This window comes from Camelus bactrianus, chromosome 19 (genome assembly GCF_048773025.1).
Source record: "Camelus bactrianus isolate YW-2024 breed Bactrian camel chromosome 19, ASM4877302v1, whole genome shotgun sequence".
Lineage (NCBI taxonomy): Eukaryota > Metazoa > Chordata > Mammalia > Artiodactyla > Camelidae > Camelus > Camelus bactrianus.
The window spans coordinates 27,912,791-27,932,064 of NC_133557.1; the positions used below are offsets into that span (position 1 = coordinate 27,912,791).

A 19,274-nucleotide genomic window follows, 5' to 3' on the forward strand; every position below is an offset into this window, starting at 1 on the left:
CTCCCTTTGCCTCGCCTAGTGGCCCCTAAGCCCTAAAGAGCCTGTGGTCGTGTTTGTCTCACAGGCTATTTTAAAAGACAACTTGACTCAACTTGTTAGGGTGTGAGTTTAGTCTTCAGCAGACAGCTTAGCACCTAGTGTCTTATTTACCTATTTCTGCCACCTCCCTGGCTCTGTAGGGCATGTTGCTGAACCTCTCTGTGTTCCTGGGTTCCCGCACGTGCAAAATGGAAATAGTAATAGTTCCCACCGCATGGGGTTCCTACCAGATTAAATGAGATAATACATGGGAAAGCTCTGGAACAGTGAGATACACGTGGTAGGTGTCAATGCAGGTTAGCTAGGATGCACAGGAAAAAGGCAAGTAAAAGCAGAAAATCCTAATGTGGAGATGGACGGTATAGCTCAGTGGTAGAGCACATGCTTAGCATGCATGGGGTCCTGGGTTCAATCCCCAGTACCTCCATTAAATAAATAAATAAGTAAATAAATAAATGTAATTACCTCCCCTCCCAAACAAAAACAAATAAAAATAAATAATAAAATAAAATCCTAATGTGGCAGCTATCATAAACATTAAACATAAAACCAGCCCCCCCAAAAAAGAAAGAAAATGGAAGGAAATAAAAGAAAAACAAGGACTAAAGTAACAACAGCAAAAAAGAATTGAACCTACATATATCTGCATGCAAAGATGTGCCCACTCTGCAGCTAAGTGCTAAAAGCAAATTGCAGAAGATAAAGCACAACTCCTGCTATTGTTATTAAAATTTATGCTTAAAATAGAGATAAAATGTAACATGTTATGTCTTCTATATCACATACAATATGGATTATATAGAAAAATTATAGAATTATACTTCTGTGTTTTAATGGTGTTTGTCTCTGGGAATGGGAAAATTGGAGATTTCTATTTTATTTATTTCATTTTGTGCCAGAGTCAGCCCTTAGCATCGCCTGCCCGCCTGCCCGACACACAGACTAGTCAGCTCCTCCCCAGCCTGTTAGGGACCCTGGCTTCTGTCCTGGCATTTCTCTTCTCAGCATTTCCACCCTTCCTTCCTCCCTTCCTTCCTTCCTTCCTTCCTTCCCTCCCTCCCTCTCCCTTCCCTCCTCCTTCCCTCCCTGTGTAATAGCTTATTTAATGCTCTTGTCTCTGGCCAGTGTAAGCTTCATGAGTTTGGGGATTTGGTCAGTTTTGTGGATGTTCTGTATCCCCAGAGCCCACAATAAAGCTTGGCTCATAGGAGGCCCTCAAAACACTGTTGGAGGAAGGCATGGCTCCCCCTCGAGACTAGGGGTTACAAGAGGACAGACTTCTTTACCTGTTGACAGCCTGGCAGAGATGCTGGTAACTATCAGTTGGAGGAATGAAGGAACAAATGTCCCCAAGTGCCTCTCACTTGCTGATTAACCTGAGGGCTACCCACTTGGCCGATGCACTTAGAAGGTGAACTTGGATGAATGAGGGTTGCAGGGAGGTGGCTGAGTGTGGGCGGGGTGGGCGGCTGTGGGTCAGCCGGTCAGCCTGTGTAAGTAGGTTCAGCCATGGACAGAGGGCAGCCTGTGCTCTGAGGGTAAAAAAAACTCTCAGTGATGACAGTAGTAACTGACAGTAACACATGTCTTATCCAGGCATTATTTTTAATAGTCTACAAATGCTATCTCATTTCATCCTCACCCGTAGGAGGTAGGCACGATCATCTCCATTTTACAGATGCAAACACTGAGGCACTAAGAGTTGAAGAACTTTGCCGCAGGCATGTGGAGTCAGCGGCTCCCAAGGCTGTGGTCTTCACCAAGGAGTGAGAGATGAGGATGTGGCACATTTGGGAAAATGCAGACACCACCAGACTTCCAGCTGTCCTAAACACGATAGGAAATGGCAGGCATTCTGATGCCCTGTTTTCTAGTGTTCAGTCCTGTGAGGCACTGCCCTCCCATGGTGCCCTTCCAGACGAGCCTGAGACCGAGGAAATCCTGGATCCCTAGATACACTTGTAAAATAGCCTCCTGATCGGAAAGTTAATAAAGCTCCGGAATCAAAAAATTGCAGCTCTATCCAAGTCCCTCCTTGACCAGCCTGTTCACCCCCATTGTCACCTCTCACCCGCCCATGTGGTGGGGGACACAAGGGGCTTGTGACTCAGGGCTGCCTGAAAATAACTTTCCACTGCACAGTTACACAGGGTCATGAAACAAACAACCGCAGCCTGTCTTCACTTAAAATTTTGATATTTTGTCCACTGAAGATTTTTTGTGTGTTCATTTTGATTTTTAAAAAATAGTGTATTAAATATTACTATTTAAAAAATAGTGTAATAGTGTAGAGCTCAGTGGTAGAGTGCTTAGCATGCATGAGGTCCTGGGTTTGATCCCCAGTACCTCCACTGAAAATAATTATAAAATAATAAATAATAAACCTAATTACCTTCCCCCCATTTAAAAAAATTTTTTTAAAAAATCATGCATTAAAATATTGTGTTGATTACCGAGTTTGGCAGTGTCTTATTAAATTTCACTTCCTTACCCTAATTCCAGCCCCGGTCCTTTCCCTCCTGTGACTGACCTTGCAAGTAACCGACCTGTCCTTCTTTTTGGTGTCATCAGGAGTTAGAAGGGCAGCCTGGTGGTCCAGGTGAGGGGAACCTGTGGATTCTGACTTGTCCTAAGGGTAGGGGTCCAAAAGGAGGAAGGGGTGACTTGCTTCCTTGGACAGGATGGGGCTGGGGAAGTCCTGGTTTCTGATGATCACCTCTTTTGGGGCCTCAGCATTTTCCTGAGTATAATTGAAAAACAGATTTATAATCTAAGTCTTTAGATGGGAGAGGGGACATAGACAAGAAGAAACAATCAAATCCTTTTTTTAGTTACAAATTTTAAAAAATTGAAGCATAATTGATTTACAATGTTGTGTTAGTTTCTGGTATACAGCATAGTGATTCAGTTATACACATGTATTATTTTCATTATAGATTATTACAAGCAATGAAATTATTTTTTAAAGATCATGTTTAAGATAAACTTCCTTGCCTCCTCTTCTCCTTACCCCCAAATCCATATAAATGAAAGAATTTTTATAACATATTGTATATATGATTTCTTTAAAACAAAACAAAAACCAAAGTCTAAATGAGTGGTTTGACTAGGATAAATTGGTTGTTTAAAAGGCCAATTTGTGATAAAATTAAAGAGCATCCTTTCAATACAAAAAGAGTTTCTATGACCTAGACCACAAAGAGGAATAGAGGAATCTCTTCATCTATACAGCTATGGTTTGGGGACATGCAAATGTGACTTATTATACACAGTTTCAGAGTCCCACATACAAACAGTGGAAGAAATAATTTCACACTTGTTTTCTTAGGAATCATTTAAGCCAGCAGGTCTCAGGCTTTAGCGTGCACCAGAATCGCCTGGAGGGCTGGTCCGGGCACAGGTTGCTGGCCCCACCCACGGACCTCCAGATTCAGTGGGTCTGGGGTGAGGCCTGCGAGCTGGGAGTTCCTTGGTGGGGCCCAGACTCCTGCTCCCAGACTTCACTTTGGGAACCACTGCTTTATGCTGTGTCCGAGATTGAGGGGATAACAGCTTTTCAACTGACAAATAAGTGAAACTGGCCTTGATCGTAGCAGGTCTGCTTATGCAGCAGGAGAACATCTTCCAGCAAAATGAGAACTCATTATTGCCTAACAGGATAAAGTAGGGCAGGGTAGGATTCTAAATCTTCTTCAAGCATATCTAAACTTCTCATGAAAAGAGAATGCTGGTTCAAGAAATTTCCAATTCTTACTTTTGCACGCTAAAGATTTTGTTCAGGTGAGAGAAATATATACATATATTAGTTTCTAAAAATTTTTGGTTCGTGTTCCTGGTATTAAAAAGGATTTGGAAACTGATCCTTATGTTATACAGTGAATCTAAAGAATAATATCTTTTCTTTTTTTTTAGGTTCTGGCTTTAATTTGGTGTTGACTTTTGCTGGCTAGGCTTTCCCTCCAGATCCGTGGGTTGCCATGGTGCCATTTTGGCTTTTTTAATGTTGTTGTTGCTTTCGGGCCGACGGCCTCACTGAAATGAGTTCTTACATGCAGAACTCAGGAGCTTGGCACCAGGTTCATGGAAGCCAACGCTTGCATGCCACGTGAGGAAGATGCCAGGGGTAAGCTGGAGATAACTGCAGCCTGGCTGGTTGGACTTAAGAGAGTGGGCAGAGGAGAGAGGACACGGAGGGCCGCCTGGGAGCTGAGAGCTTGCCCCACCAAGGGGTCTTCTCCAGCTTCACAGCAGACCCTCCTAGTGGAAGCTGTGTAAAAAGACCCTGGGCAAGTTGACACCTTGCCCAGCTGCCAATATTTCATAATTACATGTTGTGACAGTGTAAGGTGCTCCAGTTTCTGAAGTCAAAGAAATACACTTGGGCATTAACAGTGGTCATTGCATTTTCAAAACACAAGTTATAAAAGTGAGATGTAATTACAGCAGAAATAACAAAAGAAGACCAGAAATACAACAACAACGTCATCTTCCTTTCTGGATTAATTTTTGAAATAAAATCAGGATGTTAACATAGATTAGTGTGTTCATTTTAAAAAATAGTTAACATAAGACACATGAATTGCAACCACTGCCCCCCCCCCAAAGAGAACAAAACTCTTAACTATAAGGAAGTAAAAAAATCAGCTTTCTCTCTACACCCTTCCCCCCAAACCCCACCCTACTGCCTGGGTGTAGCTACCTCCCAAAATGTGGCCTGTGTCCTTTTAACTGTTCCTATAGTGGGACCAAAAAGCACAGCATGTGTTGATCTTAGAATAGAGGAGTATGAGACTCAAAATCCTGCTTTTACTGTCGACTAAACTCTTTCCCCTGTAGTTTTGCATTCTGCCTATTTTTTGCCCAGATCTGTGACTCAGAGTGACTGTTTAAGCCTCTTTATGCTAAACGGTGGCTGTGCATCACAGTCTGTTTTGAGAAATGTAAAAATATACATTTCTCTACATGGATGGTTCTCCAACATAAAAATTTCTCTGTGCGTTTAAAAAACTGTGCCTTTGAAGACTACAGGGGACAGAGAAACTATACACTCTAGAGAGTTTACCGGTAGGTGAGGTGGAAACCTCAAGTTTTCCTGCCACTTTTTTTTTTCTTCTTCTTCTTCTTAAGCATATGTGGAGGAATCTTGGGTAAGTTTTCAACCCACCTCTCTGGAAAAAGAGCTGTTTGGTTTGCCTGGGCAGGTTTTGTGTGAAAATCATCAAGGATCCAGGTAAAGAAGGGCAGCTTCTGTGCAAATCTAGTTTCGCCTCCTGCTGATCTAGGTGATCACAGTGGGTCCCCTGATGTTTAAACTGATGGTACAGTCAACAAATGGCATTTATTTTTGTGTTTATGGTCTTTCTTAAGAAGACTGCATTTTACTGGGCTCTCAGCTGCCTGTCTTTCTTTCTTTCTTTCTTTCTTTCTTTCTTTCTTTCTTTCTTTCTTTCTTTCTCTTTCTTTCTTTCTTTCTTTCTTTCTTTCTTTCTCTCTCTCTTTCTTTCTCTCTCTCTCTCTTTCTTTCTTTCTTTCTTTCTCTTTCTTTCTTTCTTTCTCTCTCTTTCTCTCTTTCTTTCTTTCTTTCTTTCTTTCTTTCTTTCTTTCTTTCTTTCTTTCTTTCTTTCTTCCTTTCTTTCTTTCTTTCTTTCTTTCTTTCTTTCTTTCTTTCTTTCTTTCTTTCTTTCTCTCCTACCTTTTTTTCTTTCTCTTTCTTTCCTTCCTTCATTTCTTTCTCTCTTTTTTCTTACCCAGGTACCTTGCCTCTTTCCTTAAGGCAAATAGAATGTGATAACCAAGGTGTAAACAAATCTCTCTGGCATTTATGGAAGACCCCAAACTCATCCACCTCCTTCTCCTCCAGGGAATTCACTGCCCCTCGGCCAATTTTAGCTGGACCTGGAAACCTGCAAGGCGCCTCAAGTTAGATCAAAGCCAGAAATGACAGCGGAGAATTCACGGAAACGTTCATAGATCTATCTTTGGAGACAAAACACGTTTACAGTGTCTCTTGCCAGCAAGACTACACTACATTTAGAATAATTTCGTGATGGAAGGAGCCTTATTTACTGCTTGTCATAAACATACGTAAAGATCACTCAAAACGCCAGGAAGACCCTTTTCAACTGGCGAGTTTACAGTTTCCAAGGGGAGGAGGGCAGGGGAGGAGTAACCAGGACCTTCAGGTGTGTCTTCCAATCGCGATAGCCCGTTTTGGCTGTGAATTGTCCCCCCACCCCCCATCCCCCTTCCGTTAATTAAATAAACGCTCGGAGCATTTTACAGCACACGGCGCGGCCCTTGGGGACCTTTCCCTGCGTTGCTCCCATTCTTAAAGTCCTCAACTCAGAGGGCTGAAGAGCGGGCAACATGAATTTCCAGTTACTGAAGGTGAGGTGTTGGGTGGAGGGCAGATCCGACCCCAGGGGTCGGCAGGGAGGCGAGCAGGAGGCCTGGCTGCTAAGCCGAGGGTGCCCCCTGGGTGGGCTGGGCGCCGGTGGGAGCGCGCGGGGGCCCCTGGGCGCTGCGCAGTTCTGGCGCAGGAGGCCGAGTCCGCGCCGCCGGGCGCCCGGCCACAGTGGGCCTCCTCCTCGCCTGGCGGCGACCAGATAAATCCGTGGAGGCCGCCGGGCTTAGCTGGCCCAGAGGTGCCTGGTGTTCTAGGACACCGAGCCGAGAAGGCCTCCGGGGACACTGGGCTCGCGCCTTAAGTCCTCCTGTCTGCGCTCCGAGCGGTTAGGCTGCACTCGGATGGGCCCGGGGATGTTAGTGGGTGGAGAGGTGACAGGCATTCTGCAGCCAAGCGTGGCCTCTTGAGGGCGGGGGTCCCTCGGGGCAGAGGAGGCGAGACCCAGCCTGTCTGTAATAGATCCCCGAGAGCCGCTAGGAAGGTGGCCTTGAATAACAGGCTTTGAGGTATTCGGACGACTTAAAATTCACCTTCGCCTGCTGAGAAATGGGGCGATGTTGTTAAGTTAGAGACTGTGCCGACGACCTCCCCGCTTGGCGAGCTCTCCGCAAATGGGGGCCAGACCAGACCTGGGTCCTCTCGGAAGCTTGGGTCCTACAGGCCCCCTCAGCTCCGCGTTTCGCTTCTGTCCGTTTGTAAAAAGCAGAAGTTTGCTAGGGAGAGCTAAAGGCTGCAAAACTCCTCCAGCACCGGACCGGCGCGGCGCGGCGCGGCGCGCTTAGAAGTGAGCGGTACAAAGTTGGGTTGGGCCCTGGATGAAGCACCTGTGTGTGTGCAGCGGCCACTTTGAACACCATTAAAACAATTACTATTTTTATACGATTGCTGTTATTTTGGGGTGGCTGTGAACTGATGCATGTGGCGTCCCGGGCGTGCACCTCAGTGGATTTAGTTCGGATGCCCTTTGACGACATGTCTGTCCAGTGGGTGCCGGTGCTGCGAAGGGAGGGTGTGGGCTAGAGCGTGAATGGGCGCCTTCCAGGATTGCTGCAGGCCCCGGCTTTTCGGCTCTGCTTAACCGGGCCCCGCCTCTTACTGCGGTCCCAGCCGGAGCCCAGGCTGTTCCGCGGGGCGGGACAGACACCTTGCTTACTGAGCGGCGCCCGCGACGGCGCTCCTGGGTCTCCACCTGCCGTTCGGGCTCCCCCTCCCTGGGGCAGGAAGAGGAATAGCAGGTCCGCTCTAATCCAGCTCCACCCTCCCTAGGCTTGCGGTGGGGGTTGGGGTGGGGGCGGCGGAGGGCTCTCGCCTGGGGCTGGGAACCTTGCTTCCAGAGGCAGCCACCCGCGCATCTTTGGAGGTGGCTCACTGTCGAAGCGCCTCTGTCCTCTCAGACGCCTCGTCGCCTCCGATCTCCGATTTCTTGCGTCATCCGAGCGGACTGGGGGCCTGAGTCCAGGGCTTCAAGCGTGTGTGTTGAGTGCAGGTTCCCTAGGGGGCGACAGAGGGAAGTCGCTCAAACCCTTCAGCCCCTTATCCTTGATTGTGCGAAGCGTGTAGCAAGGCTGGTCCCTGGAATCCCCACGTTCTGTTTACAGTTTGGCGGCTGCGAAGCCAAGGAGGGTCAGGAGGGGCACCCTTCCTTGGCGGTGGCTGCCTAGAGGCGTGGCCACGCAGTCTCGCGTCTTCCACACCACGAGGGGCCGGGGCCTTGCGAGGGGTCCGCTTTGAGTGCGGGAGCCATCCGCTCTTTGCCCTCGGCTGAGAGAAAAGTTGAGCTTAAGGAAGCATGTCGGCCAGGGTTTGTGTGTGCCTGGGGTCCGGCTCTGAAGCCGAAGGTGTGCGTGTTTGGGCAGAGTCCGCCTGGCCGGGAAGATTGAAGATTCGTTTGAGCCGCCTTCCCCATCCAGGGCGCGGTAGTCGCGCTCAAGCTTGAGAGCGTGTCCCTTGGAGAGTCCAGGTCCAGGGAGCTGGCTTGGGAAGGAATGGCCTTTGCTCAGCGGTTCCGAAACCTCTGTGCCCCTGGGGCTCCCCGAACAGAGGTGTGCATAGCTTCAGGGCCCGTCGGTTCCCTTTGCCTCCGCCACAGACGCCCAGGGGCTGCGAGGAATTTCCGTCCCTCCGGGTGGCTTCGGCGAGCTGTGCTGCGGAAAAGAAGGGCAGCCAGAACCTGGGGGGGGGGGGGGTTGGCACCTTGCTGACCAGTTCTGGACCCAAACTGCCCAGGGGCAAAGTCGCCAGAGTGGACGAGACTAGTTAGTCGAGCTGCATGCCAGGCAGGTTCTCGGAGTCAAACCTGGAGCTAGAAGGCCCGGCGTGGAGGGGAGACCCTTGTGTCACCGATCTGGGAGTCTGGGGCGCCCGGAGGCGCCGCAGCCTCCCTGGAAAGTGCCTGGGACCCCAATCTTCCACGCCCAGGGCGCCAGCATGCCTGCCGCGCCCGAGTCCGATTTCTGCATTGCTCAGGTGCCTCCACTCCCGAATACCAGGAGCGCCGCTTCTGCGGGTTTTTTCTTTTATCACCCTGGCCCCGGTATTTTGGAAGCGAGGTGTCAGGGGTCGTGTGTGCTCTGTCTTAGTGCAAAGCCCGCAGACATGCCCGAAAAAACCCCAGTGGTTTCACTTCCAGGTTTTGTTCTCACGTCTGGTCAGAATATCACCTCGGATCTGTCTGCTCTCTAAGGCAAGGGAGAACATTTCGCTTGAAGGACGCCTATTTTTATTTTGGTGATTCTATTTTAGGCCCATCTGAGTCAAAAGAAATGCTAAAGCTCAAACAAACCCTAGCAGGAGCAGGCAAATAGCCAATGCATTCATTCTGCGGATCCCAGTGTCCACACCAGGCCTGGGGCACTGAACTGATAGGTATTGATTATTGCAAAATCGGATTCAGAATTAAATCGAAATAGTTCCCTTCTCTGATGCCCTGATAATATTTAAATTCAGCTCCCGGAGCCAGGTGAGACGCCCCCACAAAAATCGCCCTTGAGAATTAGCGACTTTCTTCTAGCAGCCAAAAGGGTCAGTTACAACAATCGGGCCAATGCATTTCGTTTCTTTAAAAATTTTCAGTATTACACTCTGCTTTCAAGTTTAGGTGGCAAATATATATTGGAGGGAGAGGCAACGTTTATGTGGAAGTAAGTTTCGTTTTCTGCCTGCATCTGAGGCACGGAGGTGCTCACCTCTCTAGCGGGGGCCTCTCTGGCCCCTCATTCTTCCGCCACATTCTCCCTTTCCCCATCGCCCCGGGCGCTTGGGTTGTATTCGGCCCCGCACCTATTCTCTCGGTCGAGTTGAGGCTTCTAAGTGTCTGTTCGTCGGAAGCAGCTGCCAAGCCGACGCTGGGCAGGGAAGGGCTGGGCAGGGCTGGGAGAGGGCGCGCGGGTGCCCCCGCCGCAGCCCAGCTGTGGTGATGGAGCTTCGGCGATGGCGGCGAAACGCCGTTGTTCTAGACTTCGGGGCTGGTGGAGCGGCCAGCCGGCTTGGTGGCGCTTGGGGCAGACTCCCAAGAAGGCTTTCCCTCCCCCAGATCCTCGGAGGAACGCGACGACACGGTGCCCACACTGTAGGGTGGGGTTGGGGTGGGGGGAGGTCGTCTTTTGGAAGGATTGGGGCTCCAGCGGCATGATCCCAGCTTAAACTTTAAGTCTCCTTGGAGTGGGTGGTTGGGACATTTCAGGAGATAAGGGGACCTCAGCTGGTGAGACATCCCCGAAATCCGGGTCTTTACCCCGTGACAACGTCTTTTGGAGGATGAGGGAGGTGAAAGAGGGAGGCTCTTGGGCGTTTCGATCCCGGTCCCCAGTTCTGCCAATCACAGGTATGTGACTGGTGAGGTGTGTGCCTGGCGACTGATGCAAAGAGTGACGGGGGACCCTGCTCTCGCAGGCCTGCGGCTGTCAGCGAGGGGCCGCCCCTCCTCTCCTCGCCCCCTGCAGCGTGGTCTCAGCTCGGCGCCCGGCCGGGTAGCGGGGCGGAGCTAGGCTGGGACTGGCTGGGGGCCGCCCCGCCCGGCGCCGGGGCCTTCCCGCCGGCCCCAGGGGAGGAGTTATGATAATTTCCTTCTCATTAAGGCGCCCCGATCCCCTGGCTACCGCCGGGACGTACAGTGCGGGTGCGGCTTCCCGGGTCCCCAGCAGAGGCCTCTACACCCGCGTCGGCAGCATCCACAACCGCAGAGCCACCGATGCGCGTCCAGTGACCCGGACAGCTAGACCCGCGCGCGCGGCGGGGGCGGCGGCAGACGCCTGGCCACCGTGACTCCAATTTTGGATTTACCGCTCGGGGGGTGGGGGGAACCTGGATTTAACTGGCGGCTGTTTTGGGGGACGCCGGACGCCATGTTGTGGAAAATAACCGATAATGTCAAGTATGAAGAGGACTGCGAGGTGAGCTGGGCACAGGGGCGCAGCATGGCCCCGCCCGAGTACAGTCAGGGAGGCGGGGGCCCCTGGACCGCGGTCGGGGGCGAGGGCACAGGAGCAGCGAACAGGCACACATTGCTTGCCCCTCGATGGGTCAGGGTCCACTTTTCCGGACACCCTCTCGTGCGTTTCTCTGCGGTCCCCTCCCTGAATCGGGCCTTTTCTAAATATTCGGCCTCGGGAACGGGGCTTGGAAAGGGAATGGCAGATCCCACCCACAAAGCTTACCCGCCGGTTTCTTGCGAAGCAAAACAGCCCTTCTTCCCGTTTTCTCGGAAGAGCGCCGGGTCTACAACTCAAAGGTGGCTTTTACGCGCGACATCTCCGTCCAAAAGGGTCAGACGAGGTGACCTGCCGGCGACACCTTTGCGGACTCTCCTTCGAGGCGGGCATGTCACTTGCCCCGCTACTCCCTCGGGGAAACAAGAAAACAACAGAAGTTTGGCTTTCATGAGAAGTGGGGGCTGGGGGGGGGGTGCTGAGGCCAGATGGGGCCATACGTGCTCGGGAGTGCTCCAGCCTGTCGGACAGGTTGAGCTAGAGTTTCGGAGAGTGGGAGGGAGGGAGGCGGCGAGCGGGAAGAGGAAGAAGACGCAGGCGGCGCGAGGCGTGCGCCTGGGCCCTGGGAGAGGAGAGCGGTGGCTGCTTGGACGCGGGAGAGCAGTGCTCCCGCGGGACCTCGAGGGGCTGCCCCTGTTTGCAGACCCGGGCACTTCCGCTAGGGGGCGACAGTGTCCTATCCTGGTTCCCCGCTACCCCTGTGACCCGGGAACACATGGCGACACGTCCTTTAAGAATAAAGTTGGACAGCCGTGGGACAAGGGAGAGTGCGCAGGCAAGGCTGCCCAATTTTCGGGGTCTTTCGTTCTCCCCCTGTGCCGGATTTGTGGGGAGACTGACAGTGGCTAGGCAGGACGGTGTCAGTTCCTATCCCTGCTTGGTCGGGACACAGGTAGCAGGGAGGGCAGCCCTGGCTGCGGTGGGTTCCTTCCCGAGTCCCTTGGGCGGCGCTGGGTGGCAGGCCCTGCTAGGGAGCGTCACTCGCCCGGAGGTTTTTGTCCTGAGGGCGTGGAAGGGAGGATCCCTGGGGCGGGGAAAAAGCTTACTTCCTGCGCGGCGCGCATTATCCGCGCCGGCAACTTCTCCACTTTAGACGAGTGACGCCGACATGTGCGGGCTTGTGAGCGATCGCGCTCTGCGCTGCGTTCAGGCTTTCTCCTCGGACCCCTGCCCCAGCTTCTCCCGGCCCAAGTCCTGGGATTCGGACTTGGCGCCTCAGAACGCCTCGGGCGTCAGAGCGCCCAGACCTTCACCGCCGGACCCTGAGGGCGCGTTCTTCCAGGTCTTCAGTTTTCTCTTCCTCGGCAAACTCGCGGTTTACAACGAAATCCCCGGGGCACGTTGCTCCTCCGGGCAATTTGGCCCGAGGGCAGGCCCGGCGGGTCGGGTCCTGGCTGGTGCGGTGGGTCCCCGGGGGCACCAAGCTCAGTGCGGCGACTGCGGTCAGTTCACAGTAGCGGGGTTTCGTACTAACCGGGTCTCTGTTTTCTCTGTCCCAGGATCGCCACGACGCGAGCAGCAATGGGAACCCGCGCCTCCCTCACCTCTCTTCCGCCGGGCAGCATCTCTACAGCCCCGCGCCGCCCCTCTCCCATACTGGAGTCGCCGAATACCAGCCACCACCCTACTTTCCACCTCCCTACCAGCAGCTGGCTTACTCGCAGTCCACCGACCCCTACTCGCACCTGGGAGAAGCGTACGCGGCTGCCATCAACCCCTTGCACCAGCCGGCGCCCACCGGCAGCCAGCAGCAGGCCTGGCCTGGCCGCCAGAGTCAGGAGGGGGCTGGCCTGCCGTCGCACCACGGGCGCCCGGCCGGCTTGTTACCCCACCTCTCCGGGCTGGAAGGTGGCGCCATGAGCGCCCGCCGGGATGCCTACCGTCGCTCGGACCTGCTGCTGCCCCACTCGCACGCCTTGGATGCTGCGGGCCTGGCCGAGAACTTGGGACTGCACGACATGGCGCACCAGATGGAGGAGGTGCAGGTGAGCGCCTTGGCTCTGGCCCTCTCCAGCCTGGACCTGTTTGCCCCATTGCCTCCCTCCTAACCCCCCCTCTCCCCTAACCCCCCCTCTCCCCCCACCTTCCGCCCCGGCATCCCCGAACTTAAAGGAAACTTATTGTCATTTCTCCCTTAGAATGTCGACGACCAGCACCTACTTCTGCACGATCAGACAGTTATTCGCAAAGGTACGCAGTAATCGAGAGCTCTTCCCTTCCTCCGGCCGCACACACTCTGTACTGGTTTCTCTTAACTGTGCTATGAAGTTATTAACTAATTGGCGAGGTGGGGCATTTGTAGTGGAAGGGATTGACTCAAGGTAGGGAGGTTTTAGGAGTGAGAAGAGAGGGCACTTCTTTAAGATCTAAGTGGGGAAAGATGTTGGTAGAATGCTCAGGAGCTGCCTCTCAATCTCCGAATTTCTTACTCCCTAGTTTTCCGTTGTTACTCTTTGAATTAGAGTGTTTTTTTACGATGCTCCAGAAAGCCTCCCAGAGTGAATAAACACTGATTTGATTTGGAGGATAATACCACGTACCTTAGTTGAGTGATTGGTTCTGTGACAGTTTCCACTGGTATGATTTTATTGTGCACAGGGTAAGGATCCTTCATTCTGACCTGCAAGAAAAAGGTTGGAAACAGTTTGGCCTACAAAACACGCAGCCCTAAAAGAACCAGGCTGGATAATCTGTTCGGTTTAGGCGGGGATGAGGTGGGAGGGGACTTGGAAAATTGGATTACTTGGTGAGTGAGCGGCTCATGAAATTAAGTTACATACTGCCAGGATTACCAGTTTGGCTGTGTTGGGAAATGGAGTAATCCTAAATGAAGGATAGTTATGGTCTGTTACTTGATGTTAAAATGTTTGAAACCAATTGGGGAAAAATGGATATGGGGGGTAAAAAAGCTCCGGAAATAAACTTAATCTCTTAATGAACTTGTAACACGTTTGTTTGTATTTTAAAATATACTGCAATCCATTGCACTGAAAGATTTTGACAAATGATCTGAAATATGTCTTGTGATATTTAGTTATTAGTTGATGGGGGGTGGGAATCACCATTTATTTAGTATTGAATCAGCCTTTTGGAAACAAATGTTCTAATTAAACAGATTTTAACAGTGCCTAGAAAATGAAAACCTTCCCTGCTTGGGATCTTGGCTAATTAACATCCCAAGGTGTTAACTTGTGAATTTCAGACTCGATTATCTTTGAAGAATATGGCTTTTTTAAAAAAAAATCTGCTTGCAATTTATAGTCCAACATGCAATGTTATGTATTTAAAGAGCTCTTTCAAATTTGGTTAGTGGTTTGAAAAGGTCTCTTTTGCTCAGGACTGCCACTTCTGATCTCCATTCACAGGTCCCATTTCAATGACCAAGAACCCCCTGAGTCTCCCTTGTCAGAAGGAGCTGGTGGGGGCTGTGATGAATCCCAGTGAGGTCTTCTGCTCTGTCCCTGGAAGGTTGTCTCTCCTCAGTTCTACATCGAAATACAAAGTGACAGTCGCTGAAGTCCAGAGGCGACTGTCCCCGCCTGAGTGCTTAAATGCCTCATTACTGGGAGGTGTTCTCAGAAGGTACGTGGGGGCACGTTCTGGGCATGGCAGTTGGGTGGTTGGAGATGAGTAATATAAAAGGACCAGGGAGGTAATTTTAACATTTATGTCACTTTTATACCTAACACTGAATTCTAATCGGCAGGGAGTTTTAGTACATTTCTTCTCTTTTAGGAAGCACCAGATGTAGAAGGAAGTGTTAAAACAGTGCTAGCAAATGATCATTTGCTTGGAGCTTGATTTCATGTGTGAAGCAGGAGTGTCTCTATTCAGGGAAGAGTTGCTGCTCCGTGATTCTAGTTTCCCCAGGGAATTGCTTTGGAGGCTCCTGCAATTTGTACAAGTGAAAATTTATCTGCTCCAGTATGACTTGTAATGGTCTGTGATTTAAAAAAAAAGTTGGCAATGCTAAGAAAGAGTTTTGAGTTTCACAGGGATTAAATAAGAACTCCCTGTATCACTTGATTATGATCCATATAGCGTAGATTGTCTTTGAGATTTCAGTTTTGAGAGCAGCTTATTAGGCATTTAGAATTTTAAAGTGTGGTTTCCTGAGAACAGAGTATTGTATGTATATGTATTTTTTTTTAGTTAAAAAATGTTTTTAATTAATGTTTTTGTTTGGTTTTATTTGGTTCAGAGCCAAATCTAAAAATGGTGGCCGGTCTTTGCGGGAGAAGTTGGACAAGATTGGGTTGAATCTTCCAGCCGGCAGACGGAAAGCTGCCCACGTAACCCTCCTGACATCCTTAGTAGAAGGTCAGTGGAGTTTTGTTTTTGTTTCATGGTGTTTTTAGTTAGTCTTGTGTTGTCTCTAATACTTCTCTAAAGAAAAGCTTTAAAAACAACTCTTAGTCACAAGTCGAGGGGGGAGAATGAAAGATTTGCCATGAGCTAGCTCATCACAATGAATCAGTAACTTAATCAAATAAGTTAACATTGGCATAAGTATTCTGTTCTGGGTCCCTCAGAAAAAAAATCATTGTCAAAAAGAAATGGGTTTTCCTAACCTAAGACATTAAGTTTTTGGGTGTTGAGACCTATTCTATTAAATGAACCAGTTTTTGACGGATACAATCGATCATTTGGTACACTTTTTTTTTAAATAAAGCTGGTTATTGGTGGGCAGAAGCACCGATTCTTGTTTTTGTAGCTGTGAAATGAATATTGGGATTGTGATCAGTGAAGAGAAAAACGCTTGTATACAATGAGACTAGCCCAGTTCACAGTTCCTTTGTTCCTTTCCCCCATCAAAAAAAAGTAATGGGGCCCACAGTTGGGCCCTTCTCCCCAATCCTGAGATGGTTAGGATGTGACACTTTAGTTTCTTGAATGGGTCTGCACCCCCATCCTGGAAAGTAGCCAAGAATGCAATACAGCCTTTAAAAAAGGGGCAAGGGAAAAGTGAAATAATTATTTTCCAAAACAAAACAAGCTCATTGTTGCTGCGCACAGAAAAATGAGTTGGACCCTGAGAGGCTGGTCCTGAAGCCTGGAGCAGCCCCCAGCACCATGCCCAATCAGCTGCGGGCTGGGGGAGCCAGTGAGGGGTGGTCTCCTGGCAGCCAGGCAAGCTCTCTGAACTCTTTCTTTCCCTGGTCTAAGTGGTGCTGCTGCGGGGCTCAAGGAGACTTGGCAGAGCCCTGGTCCACCTTCTCATGAGTGTCTCTGGGGGTCAGGGCGAGGAAAAAGGAGCTGCCTGTTAGATGTTGTTGGGGAACAGCTGTTCCCGCACAGAGAATGGTGGGTTCTGCGTGCGTGGCGCATAAAGGTGGCTCCCCTATTACCAGCCAGGCAGGGATGCTTGAATGAGAACGCTTGCGCCAGAACAGCAGTCTCAGACTGATTCAGTGAATCTGGGGAGGGACGTGGGGCTGGTGGGGGAGCTCCGCCATCTGGGTCGTTGTAAAGCTCTAGTAACCCCAAATCTTGGAGCCAGAACCCAGCTCCAAGACGTCCAGACCTTCGCGGGCCCTCCTGGATTCCTTAGTGTTTCTGTAGCACCGAAGTGTCTCCTTAACTCTAGACGAGATACCAGAAGATGACAAGTGCTGGTTCAGGTGGGAGATGCCCCGCAACTTGGATTTCTCCCTCTGCAACCCCCATAGCTTGGACAAGGGGGTGGGGAGTCCAGGTCGGCTGTTAGGGCTCAGTAGGAAACACTCCTGCCTCTCATTCTTGAAGAAACAAACATCCTAGAGACTTGCCCCCTTCAGTGATGGGCGCCCTCATTGAGAACGAAAGTTCTATGTCAAAGATTTTGTTCCAGTTTCATAAAGAAAAGTGACAGTTTGCTTTTTTGTCAGACGTGCCTGCCTCCTACTTCCACCCAATGATACTGTTTTATTATGAGGAGAAAGCAGGGGTATGTCTTGATTATCTGCTCAAGTTGGGCAGAGGACTAGTTAACATTGTTCAGGGATAGTTCAAAATTTATGGGTCTTTTTTTTTTTCCATTATATGATTTCACCCTCTTCTTAGGGGAAGAGTACCCACTGAAAGGACCAAAAGTTAATTTCACTTTAGGTTGCAAAATGACTGGCAGAGTGTTGGAAAAAGAGGGAAGGGACAGTTTTCCCAGTGGTGGCCACGGCCACCCTAAAGTCTGTTGTCATTGCCAATTGTACCAGGTGAGGCTGTTCATTTGGCTCGGGACTTTGCCTATGTCTGTGAAGCAGAATTTCCTAGTAAATCCGTGGCCGAGTATTTAACCAGACCTCATCTGGGAGGACGGAATGAGATGGCGACTAGGAAGAACATGCTACTGGCCGCACAGTGAGTATCCAGACGTGAGCATTTGATGCCTTCACGCTCTGACCTTGAAGCTGAGGGACAAGCACAGTACCTGGTGCTCAAGAAAGAAATCCTCCTTAAATAAGTTGGAGCAAAAGGAAACCACAAGGAGCTTCTTTTACAGAGTCAAATAGGTAACTTTTGGGTAGGATTTAGGAGAGTAAGAACAATGAGTGTGTTGCTCCGAATGAGTGTTTTTGAGCTGCTTAGTTATTCAGCTCAAAATAATGAAGCTGCTCTTTCGAGGTGGTATGTGCATGTCTTACAAAAATGTGTTGAAGACAATTTACTTTATCACATCCAGTAAAGAGGCTGTGCCTTCTGCCTCCTGATAAGATGTTTTTGTTTTTTAAATGTAATGATTGGCTTGGGGACACGTGGGCAAATTAAATGTCTCAAAAATGACTTACTGCAGCTGAGGAATTTCTCATAGAAACCAACAGTAAATCGATTTTAAAATCATGATAAATGAAGCAGAACTAGTCAAGTGGGAAATAGGGCAAAAGAGAGCACAGTGAGCCAGCTGGTATCCAAAGCGTGGGTTGCAGGGAAATGAGTTCAGGGTTCTTGACGGAATTGGTTCAGGGGAACCCATCTGCGTCAGGTGAATGGCTCTCCCTTACCCTCCTGGGCCTGGAATCCTGACCCCGCCTCTTTTACTATAGTCCTGGTGACCTTGGCCAGTTGAGTCTGGTGTTAATCCTTTTATCTTTTCTAATTGTGGGGATTAAATAAGTGCTGAAAAGGTGTTCAGCTCTGGGTCTAGCACTTAATAGGCGCTGAGTGCAGCAACTGGCTATTGCTGTTAGTTTAAAACCTACTTCCTTGCAGGGCGGGGAGGGTATTGCTCAGTGGCAGAGTGCATGCTGAGCATGCAGGAGGTCCTGGGTTCAACCCCCATTACCTCCATTAAAAATAAAACAAAACACAATCTATTTCCTTGGCCAGCCGGCAATTCTGATTGCCTCCCGGGTGTCACCCCCACGGTGATTTGTCTTTGTCCTCTATACGGGTCAGGGAATAGACTGAGCCCCCGATGTGTGTTGACTGTCTTCACAGGCAAGTGTGTAAAGAATTCACAGAACTTCTCAATCAAGACCGAACTCCCAACGGGAACAACCGGCCCACCCCGGTCCTGGAGACCAACATCCAGAGCTGCTTGTCTCATTTCAGCCTGATCACCCACGGCTTCGGCAGCCAGGCCATCTGTGCCGCGGTGTCTGCTGTGCAGAACTACATCAAAGAAGCCCTGATAGTCATAGACAAATCCTATATGAATCCTGGAGACCAGAGTCCCGCGGATTCTAGCAAAACCCTGGAGAAGCTGGAGAAGCACAGAAAATAAAACGGGGTGAACAAGGGCTGAAGAGTCGGGAAGGAACAGGACTCCAAAATCATCCTCGACCAGGACAGGCTGGGAACCCCTCCTGACTAGGGGACAGAATTTGTTACCCACCTTCCCATTAAAAGGCCTCTGTTGATGTCCGGACGTTCGCGGGCCCTCCTGGATTCCTTAGTGTTTCTCTAGCGCGGAAGTGTCTCCTTAACTCTGGACGAGCTATCAGAAGGTGACAAGTGCTGGTTCTTGACCCATTAAGCTTAAATTTTATTTTATTTTTTTGAACCCCCATTCTTCCTTTCTCTGAAAGTGGTGCTACAAGTTTTCGAAGCTTTTAAATAAATCCCCTGGGCTAACAAAAACCCTCACATACTCAGCTGTTGAAACGTCAGATTGATGGGATTCAGATCAATGATAACTTTCAGTGTTGAGGTAAAAGTATTTGTCGCTTCTTCAGATCTCCTCCTACCTGCTGTCAGGGGCAAGGGTGCAGCTCACTTAGCATCTGGTTAATAGGTGGTATCTGACACACTTTAAACCTCTCGCTCAAAGGGGCCCTTTGGGTTTTACGAAACTTGTAGAAACAAAGCCTGCTGATGATTTTATGTTTTTCTTAAAAAAAAAAAAAAACTTTGAAAGTTAACTCTTC

At 49.9% G+C, this 19,274-nt stretch overlaps 1 protein-coding gene across 2 annotated transcripts; it reads left to right on the forward strand.

Moving 5' to 3' along the window:
* Positions 1-10,494: 10,494 nt before the first annotated feature.
* Positions 10,495-18,775, forward strand: TFAP2C (transcription factor AP-2 gamma). 2 transcript variants are annotated; one of them, XM_074347483.1, is made up of 7 exons: positions 10,495-10,836; positions 12,432-12,917; positions 13,071-13,122; positions 14,298-14,514; positions 15,134-15,252; positions 17,124-17,268; positions 18,346-18,775. In XM_074347483.1, the coding sequence occupies exons 1-7, from the start codon at positions 10,789-10,791 to the stop codon at positions 18,629-18,631; spliced, it is 1,353 nt and encodes a 450-aa protein (XP_074203584.1). In that variant the 5' UTR covers positions 10,495-10,788; the 3' UTR covers positions 18,632-18,775. The 2 variants fall into 2 exon arrangements, with proteins under 2 accessions (XP_074203584.1, XP_074203583.1); XM_074347482.1 differs by lacking the exon at positions 10,495-10,836 and adding an exon at positions 11,930-12,214.
* Positions 18,776-19,274: the final 499 nt, after the last annotated feature.

Coding starts and splice junctions, on each gene's coding strand:
- TFAP2C (XM_074347482.1), top strand. CDS start 12,041: ATGTGCGGGCTTGTGAGCGATCGCGCTCTGCGCTGCGTTCAGGCTTTC. Junction 12,215..12,431: donor CTGAGGGCGCGTTCTTCCAG/GTCTTCAGTTTT, acceptor TCTCTGTCCCAG/GATCGCCACGACGCGAGCAG. Junction 17,269..18,345: donor AACATGCTACTGGCCGCACA/GTGAGTATCCAG, acceptor CTGTCTTCACAG/GCAAGTGTGTAAAGAATTCA.